The sequence below is a fragment of the Bombyx mandarina genome, chromosome 24, assembly GCF_030267445.1.
Source record: "Bombyx mandarina strain Sakado chromosome 24, ASM3026744v2".
Lineage (NCBI taxonomy): Eukaryota > Metazoa > Arthropoda > Insecta > Lepidoptera > Bombycidae > Bombyx > Bombyx mandarina.
In genome coordinates, this window is record NC_143230.1 from 1,042,532 (window position 1) to 1,059,879 (window position 17,348).

General features: G+C 37.0%; 1 protein-coding gene across 2 annotated transcripts in view; it reads left to right on the forward strand.

The window, feature by feature from the left end:
• LOC114249647 (neural/ectodermal development factor IMP-L2) overlaps positions 1-15,797 on the forward strand; it is a 90,629-nt gene extending 74,832 nt beyond the window's left edge. The window contains exons 1-7 of one of the 2 annotated variants that reach the window (XM_089737976.1): positions 7,951-8,098; positions 11,296-11,457; positions 11,820-11,983; positions 12,064-12,226; positions 12,333-12,526; positions 13,237-13,359; positions 14,562-15,797. In XM_089737976.1, the coding sequence (XP_089594102.1) occupies positions 11,343-11,457; positions 11,820-11,983; positions 12,064-12,226; positions 12,333-12,526; positions 13,237-13,359; positions 14,562-14,570 (768 nt within the window). In that variant the 5' untranslated portion in view covers positions 7,951-8,098; positions 11,296-11,342 and the 3' untranslated portion in view covers positions 14,571-15,797. Of the gene's footprint in view, positions 1-7,950; positions 8,099-11,295; positions 11,458-11,819; positions 11,984-12,063; positions 12,227-12,332; positions 12,527-13,236; positions 13,360-14,561 lie in introns of those variants that run through there. The other variant, XM_089737977.1, reaches the window with a different exon arrangement.
• The last annotated feature ends 1,551 nt before the right edge of the window (positions 15,798-17,348 follow it).

Here is a 17,348-nt window from a genome sequence, read left to right on the forward strand (position 1 = left end):
CGGCAGACTTCGTAGTGCCTCAATCGATTTTTTTTATTTTTTTTTATTGCTTAGATGTGTGGACGAGCTCACAGCCCACCTGGTGTTAAGTGGTTACTGGAGCCCATAGACATCTACAACGTAAATGCGCCACACACCTTGAGATATAGTTCTAAGGTCTCAGTATAGTCACAACGGCTGCCCCACCCTTCAAACCGAAACGCATTACTGCTTCACGGCAGAAATAGGCGGGGCGGTGGTACCTACCCGTACGGACTCACAAGAGGTCCTACCACCAGTAATTACGCAAATTATAATTTTGCGGGTTTGATTTTTACTGCACGATGTTATTCCTTCACCGTGGAAGTCAATCGTGAACATTTGTTGAGTACGTATTTCATTAGAAAAATTGGTACCCGCCAGCGAGATTCGAATGCACCGGACGTCTTATCCTTTAGGCCACGACGACTTCAAAAACGACGACTTCGATAAATAAAAGACCTAAACTTTTGTATAAAATAAACTTAATACAAACAAAAGGAATCCGTCCGACGGGGGACACATCAAAGGGAAAACAAAATTGTTATTTTTATTTAATTCCGAACATTTTCATATTTATCTACCTTTTAAACCTTCTTTGGACTTCCACAAATAATTCAAGACTATATAAAATTAGCCAAATCGGTCCAGCCCTTCTCGAGTTTTAGCGAGACTAACGAACAGCAATTCATTTTTATATATATATAGATTGTATGTGTCTAAGTTTTAGATCACTTTTTCACAGTTTAATTCATAGTGTAGCAAGTATGACAAAAATTTATAGTCTGCATTTTTATTTATTTTCGAATTCTAAATGTCTGTGGCTTTAATCCCGAATACCGAATAATATAGATATTTTATTAAAAAACCGTTTTATCATATTCAACTTATTCCTTGTCGAAAAAACTAGGCCTCAAAAATATTAAAAATAGTTACATTATTATTAATGTATGAAGCCTCGGATTTTGGCGCAGACGAGAATACATTTACAGAGACCGCGTTTCTATTCTGATCCATTATTGCGTATCCTCCTTCGTTTTGAATTCGAATATTGAACAGATTACCGTTCAGGCTATCCTCCATGCCATCGCGACTATGATCTCATACCAGACTTTTTGACGGGAGCACGAGGAGTGAAGTTGTGTGATTTGTTTTATTTGGTCTATTTAGTATTCCTTCAGGTTTAAATATGTAATAACGGCGGTTTATTAACTGTTTAATATCTGCGAAAGTGCACAAATGTGGGAAAATGAAACAAAGCTGCTGGACGTAACTTCTCGGGATCCTCCAAAAAGTCCAGTGAAAAAATCCCAGTAAACATTTTTACTGAGATTATATTTCATCCCATATCATCTTATTTTATTTCATCCCAGTTGATTAATGTCTCAAATTAATCATCTTCATTTCATTTCACTCCATAATATAATTTTTCATCAAAATAAGAATATAAATTACAATAAGGCATGACTTAAAGGTCTTAGTTACCAGGTCATAAAATCCCTTTAAAAAATAGCTCATGTCAAGTTAAAAGCGGTATTTAGATTAAGCTAACAACGGACTCTCTTAAGGAAGGTGAGGTTGCACGTCCATCTAAAGTAATAAAAAATAATAGTTTGAAAACCTAACACAATACGCTTTTATAGAAAATCCAACTAAAAAATAGAAAATAAATTTTAATAAATTTGAATTAAAAATTGTGTTGATTTTATTCGTACTTTATTAGTTTTTTTAAACTATTATTTATTTTAAATTTTTTAGTTGAATTTCAATTTTTTCATATTTTTTTTAATATTGAATTGTCATCGGTCTTTAATAAGCATACCAAATTTCGAGTCAATCCGACGTTTTGAAGGCGGTCAAAATTATGTCCAAAGATTCCGTTACAAACATACATACGTCTGAAGCTAATAAAAGCGTAATAAAAACGTATATTGTAATGTTAGTACGTACATATGTATAAGCTTCCACGAATTTCTATCACAATGTCGTCTATTAATGCCACAAAGTACTGAATGACGCAATGTATGAGGTTCAGTGTTAGCCACGGGTGGATCGTGAGCTCGACGACACAATCGTCTTCTCGCATTAAAACTGTATAATCTCAAAACTTACTAATTTTACAGGAGAGTGTTTTAAAGGTTTAACATGTGATGTTTTTAATATTAATCATCTTTGCAACATTTTTTTTTTATTTTTTACCAGTTACATTATCTTTCTTTTAAAGTAAGATAAAATTATGTATTAATTTTGTTAATAGAAGTCAAAACATAGGTAAACTAAAAAAAAAAACTAAAACTAAACTACGCTCTTTTGACAGTATTTATGAGAAAAATACTGGTGATACCAAATAATTCCGCATATTAACTCAATTTCGAATATTTTTGGAAATTGTACACTTTTAATGCGATAAGACGACATGACTACAAAAATGTTGTTGCTCTGTTAGGATAATCGTTCACTGTTACAACGAATACATCGTGAAACTTCTGTCGTTTTCCAGAAATAAACATAATAATAAGTTGTGAGAAATCGGGTTCAGGAAAATCTAAGTTTCAATATTATGTGCCGTTGAGTTTCTCATCTAAGCCACTGATCATGTCGGGACTCCAGTTAAGTGTTAGATACATTCGTAACAGGCAAGGAATATTTTTTTCGTACCTAAGCTGAGAACCTTGAGAGGCTATTTCAGCGTAACCTTAACTAGTAGGTGAGCTCACGGGGCTCAAACCGGAGTGATGCTAACACTGACCCTAGCAAGAGCAGTGCTTCGCAGAATCTACCACCGGATCGGAAACGCGACCCACTCAGAAGATACGGCGAGAAACTCAGTGGGCTGTGTCTGTGGATTAATTCGCTCGTCGAGCCCTTGTAGGCAGACGAGCATACGGTCCACCTGATGGTGAGTGGTCACCGTCGCCCATGGACTTCAGCAATGCCAGGGGCAGAGCCAATCCGCTACCTACCGCTTAATACTCTCCACAAGCCTCGTTTGAAGAAGGACATGTCATAGCGCTCGGGAAACAGCGTGGAGGGGAGCTCATTCCATAGCCGGATGGTACGTGGCAAAAAAGATCTCTGGAAACGCACTGTGGATGACCGCAGTGGCTCCAGGTAGTATGGATGAACTCTACTCCGGCGGCATTTACGTTGTAGATGTCTATGGGCTCCGGTAACCACTTAACACCAGGTGGGCTGTGAGGTCGTCCACCCGTCTAAGCAATAAAAAATAAATCGCGACTGGAGCACATGCGGGTCCATTTTAAAGTTGAACGAACCGTGCTGGCGTCGTTTTCCTCTCGCCAAACGCTATTCGCGGTACCGTAGTCGTATTCCGCACGATGCGATTAATGAAACTAAAGTGACGCTCAATCAGAGCTGTCACGTCAGATACAATGTTGCAGATCGCGTAATACGGCTCTTTCGCGCAATTGGTTAATGGAAACAATTTGTGTCATTGTTTCCCGAAGAGAACTTTGACCTGACGTAACTATACGAGAGGGTTTCGTTCGTATCTCAGTGACTGTTTTGTCTAGAAAATTCTATATTTTAACTAGCTGACCCGACAGACTTCGTATTGCCTCAGTCGATAAATAAAAGACCTAAACTTTTGTATAAAATAAACTTAAAACAAACAAAAGGAATACGTCCGACGGGGGGCACATCAAAGGAAAAACAAAATTGTTATTTTTATTTAACTCCGAGCATTTTTACCTTTATCTACCTTTTAAACCTTCTCAGGACTTCCGCAAATAATTCAATACTAAAATTAGCCAAATCGGTCCAGCCGCTCTCGAGTTTTAGCGAGACAAACGAACAGCAATTCATTTTTATATACAGTCAAACCTGGGTAAGTGAGAACTGGATAAGTAAGAAAACTCTATAAGTGAGAGTAATAGCAAGGACCCGTCATTTTAAGCTCCCAAAACCTCAATTAGCGAGAAACAGAAACCTCTGTAAGAGAGAGTCGTTTTTTCCTCATGGACCTCCGTGAGTGAGACTGCTACTTATCTATACCTCTATAAGCGACAGCCGAGCTTCATTTATTTATTTATATTATTTAGGAGGAACAAATGACAAAACAAATTACAAATTTAACATCTGCTATTTTATGACTCATTTTTAACTTTCGTGGAACTTCCTATCATTGTTTTTGAATTGTTTTCTCGTCAATATTGAACCTATCCTATTTCGTGGAACTAAATAACGATGTTATTTTATCGTATTCTTTTATCGCATTCTTTTCGAATGGACACGTGTGCCTGTGTACCGTCCTGTTTGTCGGACTTACTCAGTTTATCGTTAATCAATTGCGAAGGAAAGTTCTGTTCTGCATCATGTTAAAACGGAAAATTAAAGTACTGTCATTAAAGTCATAAACTTAAAGTAGTGAATGCATTTGAATGCGGAAAATCGCGAATCGAAATTTAGAGGGAGCATTAGCGAGAAACTCGGGTTAGTGAGAAACCTCTATAAGCGAGAATGAGATTGTGCTCCCTTGAACTCTCGCTTATCCAGGTTTGACTGTATATAGATTGAAAGGCTAGTAACCGTCATTAATCCTAGCCCAGTCTGCTCAAGGGTATTCCGTAGGATAATCCATTGTAACCGGCATCATCTAGGCGGGCTCCGGATAGCCTGCCGACCGAAAGGGCTGGTGGTCGTGCCGCCGACGACCACCAGTCCGGCGTCCCGAGGGGGAGGGTGACGGAAGAGATGTGCTCCGCACTAAACGCTTCAATCTCCCCCCTTTGCCTTTTCATGAGTTCTGTCTCATGCAAGGTTTGGACGTTGGTTGTTGAGCGACAGGAGGTTTTAGTCGGTTCAACTCCGACATGCTCCGCCCGCCAACCCCAGAGGAGGGCGATTTCCTCCTGACCAAAAAAAAAGCCCAGTCTGCTGAGTTTTTCGCTCGCTTCATCCATTTACATGTACAAAGAAATTCAAGGTACCTCAAAAGTGACTAATTGCGACCTGTCTTTCGTTTTTAACGTAATTTTACAAATTTTATCGCACGTTAAGCTCCACAATGAGATTAGTTTTAGATGTTAGATTTTGATGAGACTTTCACTAATAGGTAGCTGATGATATAAAGAGTAACTTAGGCTACTTTTTTAGACTAGCTTCGCCCCGCGGCGTCACCTGCAATTATTGTCGTACCGCGCGCAACATGGCGGGCTTCGCCTATCAATAGTAACATTTAATGTTTCCGGGTCGCTAGTATAATATATAATATAAGATGTTTAGTTATATTTATATTTATTAGAGGAACAAATTTGCTTTAATATAGATTACATCGTTCGAGTTCGGCGGAAAACGGGACAATATTGCGTTCCAGAGTTCATTTTGGGGACACCGGGACTCGTAATTATAAAAAGGGACAGTCCCGATCAAAACGGGACTTCTGGTCACGTCAGACATGACGCGTCACGTCCTTATGCATCCATCAGATCCAATAATAACCTTTGCATTAGACGCCTTCAGCTCTAACACTAGGAGCAGGCTTAGGGACCTCGGTAACCGTACTCGTCGAACTCGACAAAGAGGTCGACGTGCAACCTAACCCATGCATAAGCCCGCTGAGTTTCTCGCCGGATCTTCTCAGCGGGTTGCGATTCCGATCCGATAGATTATTCATCCGCGAAGCAGCTGCTCTTGAGTTGTTAGGTCTCCTTCGGAGGCGCTCGGGCAGCTGTTAGCAAATCCTATCCCTCCTGACTGACCCTTTCCTCGCCTACATGTCCTGGTGTAAATGGAAAGGCCTCTGGGCCACCAGTAATCTTTTAATAAGAAATAAAAAACACGACGCCTATATCCATATCTATATACCCATACTATATTGGTATAGTATAGGATATATATAGGTATGGACCAATATCCTAAGTACACATTGTAATAAGAATATATTTAACGAACGCGCCACCGAGTGAAAATGCAATGCATACAATAACAGACTAAAATAACCCTGCAAGGGCGTATCGGCGTGCACACAACGGGTTCCGTCGAAATTAATATTCACGTTTGAATTACAAAGAAATAATTACGCTAAAACCTCTAACCTAAAAGATGCCTTATGCCAAGAACTGACAATAACTAATCGTGTGTCATTATCAAAATATCGAAATTTCTTTCCATCGCCGTCCTGTTGTTCCTTTAGTCTCACATCTCAGTCGGTTGCGGCGTTGTCCGTGGACCTACAAACAGTGAGCTTAGTGCGAGATTTTTAACGTTCTCGATAGCGTAAAAGTTAACTCAAATTTTGTATGCAGTTGGAACAGCGCCCCTAGCGGCAAACGTAGGCAAACTTCTAACTCCATACAAATCTGAGTTAACTTTTACGCTATCGAGAACGTTAAAAAACTCGCACTAAAAGCACACTGCTCTCAATACCGGCTATCCGGCAGTTAATAATTAAATTTGACAATAAACTCAGGCGGGTACTAAAATTAATTAATTTAAATCAATTATTTAAATATCGATAACATATTTATTATTCGCTTATCGACTTCCAGACTATTGGATATCTAACGTCCTGTATATTAAAATTAAGTTCAACAATTAGTGATGTTCCATGTTAACAAAAGTTTTTTATCGATAACAAAAATAATACTTTTATTTTTTTATTACAGTAAATGGTTATACGAAGTTGCAGTCACAAATTTATTGGAATGAAAGCTATCCAGTAATGTTGTATTAGTACTTACTAACCCGTACGTACTTACTAGCGGTAGGTACGCTTCATAAGCCGCCCTGACAAAACTATTAGAGAAATATCCATAGCTCTGTAGACTGATGTTAATTAGTGACCAAAGCAGCTCATATAAGTCACAACATCTTCAAATTTGAGGATTGAATTAACTCCCAATCAAATCGAAGTTTTGCTTTACCGTAGGAATATAAAGGATTGTGCATACTTCACAATACTATTTACCACCAGTTAGGTATTACGAAAACTAATTTAATTAGAAACAATATTACTATAATCAATTTTTCATATATGTACATATTAAATAGATTATAAATTTTAATTGCATATTGTTTCTAACATCATGGTAATGCAAGGTAAAGAAGGAAGAGGTCGACCGAAGAAGACATGGATGGAGTGTGTGAATGACGATATGAGAGAGAGAGAGGAGTGAGTGTTGAAATTTGAAATGACGGCTGATAGAAGAGAATGGAAGAGAAAAATTAGCTGTGCCGACCCCACCTAGTGGGCTAAGGTGGAGAAAAAGAAGGAGATTGTTTCTAACATCGGAATTTAGCTCACGACCGAATCGAATCGTCGAATCTTTAATAGCAATTATTAGTAGGAGAGTGTAATGTTTGCCCGTCCGGGTCGGGACCAATACAAATTTAAAATACAATATTTAAAGACGGGAACAATATTTAATCTATTCTCAATTTGACCACAGTCGTCAAGAACAAAAGTTTGACAATAAATAAATAGTATGCATGCGTGTGTGCGTCAAATACATGGCATGTAGTGTGTGTAATGTTTTCTTTATTGATTTAATGTATCTTTTATGCAATATTTAAAAAAAAATATTAGCATTATGCACTTCTTCTCTATATTCTCTATAAGTGTGGAAAATTCCATACTCCTCCGTGCGCGCAATTTTCGTAAAAAGGGATACAAAGTTTTTGCTTCACGTATTAATATATAGATTTTTCTATAGGAAGTGTAGTCTTGGCGAAATTTGTGATTATAAAAGTACTAATAATGGTCTTTGAAAATAGAATCATAATAGTGTAAAAAACTTACAATTTCAATTAATTATAGTCGAATTTCGACTACTGCGCGACCACTATAGTGTAAAATAATATCGAGCGCGGCTGAACCCTAGCTCCAATTCGCGGCGTCCCGGCACACGGAGTTGCGTGCGTTTTTCAATTTTAAATTTCATGAAATCGCTAATCTACCGCGGTCCCCTTATATAAAGGCGATACAGAACGCACCCGGTCATTGCGTTCCCGCCACCGTTCCGGGCAACATCCGGCTAACTAGAGTCGATACACGTAATTGAAGATTTAATTCTGTTCTCCGAGAACTGTAGCGAGTTGGGAATCGATTTTACGAAAAAAGGTATTTATTATTTTCTTTTAATTCTCCCATTTCGCTTTCTATGTCCAGCCAAGAGATTTCTAGTCAATACCGAATTAGGAAATATTGTGTGAATTCTCAAGTTGTCCAGTTCAATAAGAGAATAAATTTAGCGCTTCTCAAACATCATTATTTAATTTAAAATCTATTTTTTACTGACCATTTTTCTCGTTATCTATGTCCAGCCAAGAGATTTCTACTCAATACCGAATTAGGAAATATAGTGTGAATTCTCAAGTTGTCCAGTTCAATACGAGAATTAATTTAGCGCTTCTCAAACATTATTATTTAATTTAAAATTTTTTTATTATTGATCGTTTATCGTGTGTATTAATTATTTGTACTTCAAATATCTTAGTTATTTGGAGATACTTTTTTTTTTAAATAATAAAACTTTTATTAGAAATCAAACGCGGAATTAAGACGAAAGCTCGCAAGTATCGCGCGCACATTATCTTCATAAATAAATAAAAAGAGAAATATAAACCTAATTATCTTTGAGTAATACTGGTATTTAATTGACGTATCAAAATTCAGGTTCATTTTCCATATTGAATTTTCTCTATTATCATATTAGTGAGATTACGAAAAAGAAAGTAGGTCCGTAATTTCATTTGTCAGTAAACGAATAAATAATAGTTTAAAAAAACTAACAAAAAATACGCTTTTATAGAAAATAGAACTAAAACATAGAAAATAAATTCTAATAAATTTGAATTAAAAGTAGTGTAAGAAAAAATTATTTTATTGTAAAAGAAGCACATTTTTTTATTTTTTTTAAACTATTATTTATTTTTCATTTTTTAGTTGAATTTCATCTTTTTCAATTTTTTATTTTTTTTCAATATTGAATTGTCATCGGTCCTTAATAGGTATGCCAAATTTTGAGTTAATGAAGCGACGTTTTGAAGGGGGTCAAAATCATGTTCAAAGATTCCGTTACATACATAGGTTTTTTTTTTATTGCTTAGATGGGTGGACGAGCTCACAGCCCACCTGGTGTTAAGCGGTTACTGGAGCCCATAGACATCTACAACGTAAATGCGCCGCCCACCATATAAATTCTAAGATCTCAGTATAGTTACAACGACTGCCCTACCCTTCAGACCGAAACGCATTACTGCTTCACGGCAGAAATGGGCAGGGTGGTGGTACCTGCCCGTGCGGACTCACAAGACGTCCTACCACCAGTAAACTGTATTGAATCTTTTAGAACAATTAAACCCTTTTGCAGCTGGTGATGTCTTTGGTTCCTTACCAGACGTCCCGCCTGGCACGGAATCAGAATGTCCTGCTGAAAATTGTTATAAGGATATATAAGAATTAGTTAATTTCCTTCCTTCAAAAGTTTTTATATAACTGTCAACCCTAATTCACTTAAAAGGGTGTTTCTCTTTGAAAAAAAAAACTCGAATACACGTTTGCATTACTAATCGGAAGCATACATAATACCTATGTAGTATTGGGCTTCATTTTTTAGAAATACCCTTCATCGCTTACTTTTATACTTTTGGGGGCGAAATTACCAGCAATCTTTTCGCACGACTTAAAAGACAGCGAATGCCAATATCTCAGGGTTGTTTCATTCGGGGCGAGTAATAATTATATATACTAAAATTCCATCTACCCAAAGATCGCGTATTTTTCAAATAGGGTCGAAGCTTTGTAAAGCTGCGTGTGCTTCAAAAATTCCCGACACGGTTTTCTCCTTCGTCTTATCTTGTAGTAATGAATAACCAAGTTCTTGATGTCTTCTTCTTTCTTCTTTTTCTTCACCTTATCCCACTAGGTGGGGTTGGCACAGCTATTTTTTCTCTTCCATTCTCTTCTATCAGCCATCGTCTCAACACTCACTACTCTCTCTCTCATATCGTCATTCATACACTCCATCCATGTCTTCTTCGGTCGACCTCTCCCCTACGAACAAAACCAAGTTCTTGGCGTGAGATTATTTATTTAATTAGGAATTATGTTTTTATAAGATCTACTTGAAATTATTGTTAACTCTTAGTTGTTACTCGATATAGCGACGATGCGTATGACCTTTTAAAATATTAAAAAATAAAAATCGTTTTCTAAGATTTCAAATTCAAATACGGATTATGTAAATTAAATTTCCGAACTATTAACTCAGCCGATGGGATAGTAGATTATTTAGAATACGCAAATCAGAACATGATAAATTGACGTTTGCAATAACCGAAGTCAGTCATAATCAAACTTTCTTAGGTAGGACCTCATGTGCGTCCGCACGGGTAGGTGCCACCAACCCGCTTATTTCTGCCGTGAAGCAGTAATCCGTTTCGGTTTGAAGGGTGGGGCTGTAACTATACTGAGACCTTAGAACTTATATCTCAAGGTGGGTGGCGCATTTACGTTGTAAATGTCTATGGGTTCCAGTGACCACTTAACACCAGGTGAGCCGTGAGCTCGTCCACCCATCTAAGCAATAAACAAAAAAAAAACAAAAAAAAATGTTCTCGACAAGAAACAAACAAACATACTCCCGTCGCAGCTTTGAAACGACCCACGTGCTTAGTAACAGCGCCGTGAATCATTACGGAAAAATGCGATGGAGGACACAAACAAAAAAAAAAACTTTTGTTATTTTTGTTATTTAAATAACAAATAACTTTTTTTTAAATCAACATCACAGTGCCCTCCTGCTAGTCATTCGTAAGAGACACCGATGTAGTACCGCCCTAAACAGGACTAAACAACTCAACTATATAAAAACTTCTTCGATTTATGTTCAACTTGCGAAACTAATTAACCTTTTGACTGCCATGTACTGGTGGTAGGACGTCTTGTGAGTCCGCACGTGTAGGTACCACCACCCCGCCTATTTCATGCGTTTCGGTTTGAAGGGTGGGGCAGCCGTTGTAACTATACTGAGATCTTAGAATTTATATGGTGGGCGGCGCATTTACGTTGTAGATGTTTGTGGGCTCCGGTAACCACTTAACAACGGGTGGGGTTGTGAGCTCGTCCACACATCTAAGCAATAAAAAACTACATCTGATCCCATGTTTTTTTCTAATATAATAATATATTTCATTAATGTCCTTAAGAGCACGAGTAGTTGGGCCGAAAATGGCCCATGTCCTTTGTGATTACACTCACGTTCCGACCAGATGTGAAAAAATAATAATTTTCTCTCTCTCTCTCGATTGTTCCAGAATTCTTTCTTCGAGAATCTCATCAGTATTATAGAGCAGTAGTCAGAATGCATTTAGTTCTGCTATTCACCGTCGCGGCGCTGCTGGGCTCGTGCCAGTCCGCCCATTTGAATAAACACATTAAGCTGCTTTCGGACATCGATAACAGTATTGAGAATGGTGGTGAGTTTCATTGGAAGGGTTTTTTTAAATATTTGAACTAATTTTAAGTAACTGTAAACTTTGCAAAACCTTTGCAGTTTCATTTATTTGCTCACTGTTATATTGAGATTATTTATTTACTTACTACAACTCTTTCAAGGTTTGCTTGCATTTTCATTTTTATTTTAGTATTCTATTATATCTTTTAGTATTTTTATTTTTAAAATAAAAGCTAACTATACATTTTAATTTTTCACAATAAACATAGTCTGTGTCAAGATATTATATCGTAATTTTTTTTTTGTGGCATCTAAAAATTGTCAATGTTATAAATTTGCCGTTTGTCTGCAAATTGTATTAATTGGATTTTCGTTATTTTTCAGTGCAAACAAAATCTGATGGATCTCATAAATATTTATCGATCACGCAAGGCCCCCTACCGTCGTACGCACATATTCCCGGAACCACTATTGAGTTGACATGCGAAGCTGCCGGATCTCCAGCACCATCAGTGCACTGGTTCAAGAACGACTCTCCAGTCTACGAGGTGACCAATCATATTGAAATATTTAATACAACGCCACCTGTCGCTGCAAAGCGGAACTAAAACAATAATTTCGTTCACAGTACGACGTCGAGTCCAACGAATTAATCGACTCAAGCCCAACATCTATTGCGAGAATTTCCTCAACTCTCATAGTGTCGCGTACGACCTCTCAAGATGTGTACACCTGCCTCGCCACCACGAGCTCCAAGACTGCGCGAGCCAGCACTGTGGTCTACAATACAGGTAATAAATCGTCATTCTCAAAAAGAAATTATCTTATAAACATACCTAATTACGTGCAAATATTTTAATCAAATGTCATTATCAGTTACATTCTACTCGCGAACAGATAGCGCTACTGAGCTCTCGGAACGCGCTAAGCTGTTCCCGCTGAAGCCTCGCATCCTGGTCTCCTACAGCACCTACGTGGACAACATCGGCAACAGGGTGGTGCTCCCGTGCCGCGTCAAGGGACACCCCAAGCCCAAGATCACCTGGTTCAATGGACAGAATGTGCCCATTGAAAAGAACCCGCGCATGAAGGTAAAATTGCTTCTATTCTAATTACGAAGTCCCATTTAACAGATGTTATTACTATGTTATTTTGTGTGTGAATTAATTGTATAATGATTTAGAGTGATTGTGTATTTCTTAAATGATGCTTACGACCGTGAACAAAAAATGATTATTATTTCGAATTATGCGATACGTTAAGAGTTACATTCTAAGAACAACGGCGGATCCAGAGGGGGGGGGTCATGGGGGTCATGACCCCCCCCGAGCTAGTTCCAGGACTTGAACTAACTTGGACTAATTGAGGAACATCATGATTTATTTATTATCTATTGTTATCAAAATTAAATTATAAGTTCTTAACTTGCCCACGACTATGTGACCCCCTCCTGGCGCCAAAGCTGGATCCGCCCTTGTCTAAGAAGTGTCAAAAGAGACTTCGTAATTGGAATAGAGTATAAATCCTAAATTAATTGACGAAAATGCACTTTTACAAATGTCGATAAACGTTCAAAATTTAATTAAACTACACATATTTAGTTACGAAGGCAAAACGTAGGATATTTTTAAAATATTTTATTGCCTCTATCTGGTTCTGTTGATACAGCGCGAGCTGACGGCCGAGAATTACACTATTTCGATTTCAAAACGGTGTCTTCTAAAACACAGATGGCGCTGTTTTCAAAGTTTACGTTTTAAGTAGTTTTTTTTTTGTCTCTAACATCAGATTCTGTTGGCAGGTGCTTCGCTCGGGCGAGTTGGTCATATCCTCCCTCCTCTGGAGCGACATGGACGAGTACACTTGCCAAGCCGAAAACGCTTTCGGCTCGGAGAAGGCTAAAACATTTGTCTACCCCGCTAAAGTAAGTTTCTCAACACTATTCTTTCTAATAAAGTTGAATAATTAAAACAATTAAAATGACAATTGGTCCCTCCGGAATCCGGTTACTGCACTGTTGAAGGTTTAAATTAAGATTATTGCCACAGTGTGCTTAGTGCGAGTATTTTAACGTTCTCGATAGCATATAAGCTATATATGTATATAATATATACTTTTTTGTGTAAGTATTTGTAACTTAATGTGAGTTTCATTGCACCTACCACTATTTACACTACCTTTGGTTGGTTGGGAATGCTTTAGGCATTAAGTCCGCCAATGTAAAATTTGCGTGAAGTGTAATAAATAAAATAAAATAAAGCTAACTCATATTTAATTTTGTATGGAGTTGGAACGTTTGCTTGCTTTTGCCGCTAGGGGCGCTGTTATAACTCCATACAAATTTAAGATAACTTTTCGCACTAAGCACACAGCCTTCAAATTTTAAATAACCCTTCGATTATCCTGTAGGTCACCGGTGCCCTACGCGGCGCACCGAAGTAATTATGTCGATTTTTCATCGATGTTCTTACTAGGGCGTCGGAATATCTAGCAGACTCTGGGAAAGACGAATCCGAAGATACTGAGAATGAATTGTATTTCTAAGAGAACTAAAACACTAAAACATACATTAACAAACAAAAGAAGGCAAAGTTAGTCAATCCAGGCACCTTAGTAACAGAAATAAATTCTTTAATTAATGTACTAAAATCGGAATTATATTAGATGCAATTATTTTAGTTTTCATTATGTCTTCTAACTATCGGGGAAATAGCCCTGACTAATGTTAGTCAATAGAAGCGATAGCTCTACCGCCATTTCTACGTAGAAGAATTGCTTACAATATATCTAGTGGGATGAGCTCACACGTGGAAATCCCACAATTTTACTTCTTTCAGCTTCGAAGCTACCATTTGTAATCTTTGAAGGGCCAGCTAGTGCTGAATTCTTGGTGTGGTCCATGGCCATCATCAATAAAAAAGTTAATGCAGTCGCCCGTCTTGACACTTGAGGTCGAAAACTCTGCATTACATCATCGGCCTTCAAACTAGAACTGAACTGGACCAAAGTCTGATATTGAAGCCACACTTAACATCGGCCGTAGTGTAAGCTCAGCGCGACACTTCCGCGTGATGAGTTTGTCAGTAACATTGCCATTGAATCTAAACATGAACTCCTTGTCCACAGCCCGAGTAGAAGAAAGAAAAAAAGAAGAAGAACCAAACGCGTCATGTATACTTAATATGGATGTTCCTGTTAGATAAGTTCGTATTCGATAAGGCCCAGTGCACACGGCGTATGAGAAACGCTGCGTTCTCTTAAAAAAAAAAAACGCTTCTATAAACAGTATTATTTGTTTAACACGTTTTGAGTTTAAAATTATTTGATTGTTAGCCGGTTCTCCGAGCGTTGAATTTTTTTTGAAGGATATAAACACGCTAATTACTTGTTGATAGCATCTTGTTGCAATGAAGCAGTAGATTCGAGAGAAAGAAATAGATAAATCCATTACTTTTTATCATTTTCTGTCATTAAAATGCTTTAGTAATTCAGCTGTCAGCCAAGCAATGCGTTTTCCTTCTACCAAACTATTACGTAGAAGCACTTACTGGAGGAGACAGATCGCTGATGATGCGTTACTATATTAAAAAAAAGATTGCCCAATAATAAGTTTTTTTTTTTTTTTTTTCAGTTAAAAAAAAACATTTGTTAGTAATTATCACTTATAATCTATGTTAGTGACTTAAAAACCTAACACATTACTATCAGACTATCCATTACGATTTCTTTCTTTCAAATGCCTGCTGCAAAGGCTATTAATTAGTAGTCCCTCGATCTTGCTCGGATGCTCAGAAGACTATTGCCATGGCAATGACATGGCGTGACATGTCACGCACACGATGAAGTAATTATTCACTATAAGCACAATAAGTCGTTATTCCAGTGAACAATTCAATAATGATATCATCTTATAATTATTTTAGTTGTATTTTTTTTAATTGTCTGCTCATTTAAGAATCTATTGGGAACCTCCTTATATTTCGGAGTAGATCAAAAATGCTTAAAAGATTTTTTGTTTTTGTTTAATTTTTTTTTTTTGTATCTTATAAAATGGAAGCGTTATTTGTCAGCTGGCCGTCGCGGCTGGCCCGCGCGTCCGTAGACACAGCGTCTCCGCGCGTCAGTGTGCACACAGCTTAACGATACGGAATCTGCCTATTTTTATATTATATTATAAAAAGTATAACTATTTTTATATCGTTATCTTAATTTCATAATGATTTTATATTTTTCTTCGAATAATAAACAATCAAGTAAATAAAAAAAAAATAAAAAACAATATTTCTTGTTATAATCAACGAAACATGTTTATGACTGTTATTATATTGCATTAAATACAAGAAATATTACAAAAAAAGAAAATGTTTGTTTTATTTGAGTTAATTAAGTTAACTTTTACGCTATGGAGAACGTTAAAAAATTCGTATTAAGCATACAGATTGATAGCGGTCAAATCAGTGCTCAATCAAAGATTGACCAGCAAGGTGGGGCTTGATTAGTATTTCATTCAATTTTACAAAGCATACTTACTAATAACCACTACACCATAATAAATAAAACATAAACATATAATCATTTTGAAACTGTATCCAATTCGTGAAAGAGATCCATACATGATACATTTTTCATGTTACAAGTTACGGGAGTTTAGCGATTTTCTTTTTTAAGTGCCACTGAATAATAATTGTATCCGTAGTTCGAAGGACTAATATCAAACGAATCTAATATTCCAGTGGTCAATACCGAAGTATACTATACAACTTGAAACATGAACATAATTACTTAAGGTAACTATACTGAGACCTTAGAACTCATATCTCAAGGTGGGTGGCGGCATTTACGTTGTAGATGCCTATTGGCTCCAGTAACCACTTAACACCAGGTGGGCTGTGAGCGCATCCACCCATCTAAGCAATAAATAAAAAGTTAGGAGACGACATTTAAGTCGTACCGTTAATAGACTCCGGTAACCACTTAACAACATATAAGTTGCGGGCTAGTTGACAAAGAAATAACATCATGTAACATAACCCATAGTGTTGTCATAAATGACTTACCACCTATTCGCTGGTTTACAATAATTCGTAGGCAAAAAAATACGCGCTAAAATGATGTTTACAAAGGCATCTGTTATCTATGGATTGAAATTAGAGATAGGCGGATTTTGCATAAAAATTTATTAAGTTTTAAATACATATGTTCGGTGATATATTACCGAACACCTTTGTCAGCATAATTCGCGTGACGCGTTAACTTCATTTCCACAAATCGTCAGTGCACGATCAACAACCGCGTCACCCGGGTGCATTCATAACATTAACATTTAATTTAATTTATCTATATTTTAACAATAAACATTTTTAAGTAACATTATCTTTAACTAACAAACTCACATCGCACCCTACATTTTGGTCCTTCGAGCGACCCTTGCGCGTCGGTGAATTCCGTGAAAAAGTGTTCCCGTCGAATGAGGTTTTGAACTAGCGTAACATTTATTGTGAGCGTGTGTGGTGTGAGAACTATAACATAACAAGAACTTTGGTGTCGAAGAACAAGAGGCTGAGTTTCGTAAGGTGACAACAGGATTATCAAGTAATAAAATTCCTTATTATTCTTCAATAATACATAACAAACATACAACATGGCAGAACTCATTGAAATTCAATCCATGATTTATGACAACATTGTCAAACTTAGCATCAACATAAAAAAGGATAGTGCGGATAGAAAGACGGCTGATTATTTTAAGAGAAGGTTGAGTACTTTAGAGAGCTACTGGCAAGAATGCCAATTTAACCATGACCGTATACAAACCGAAATAAGTAAGACTCATCCTTACTTCATCGAACAACAGTATGAAAAAATATTCCAAACGTATGAGGCAACCAAGAATATGATTAACGAGCAGTATCA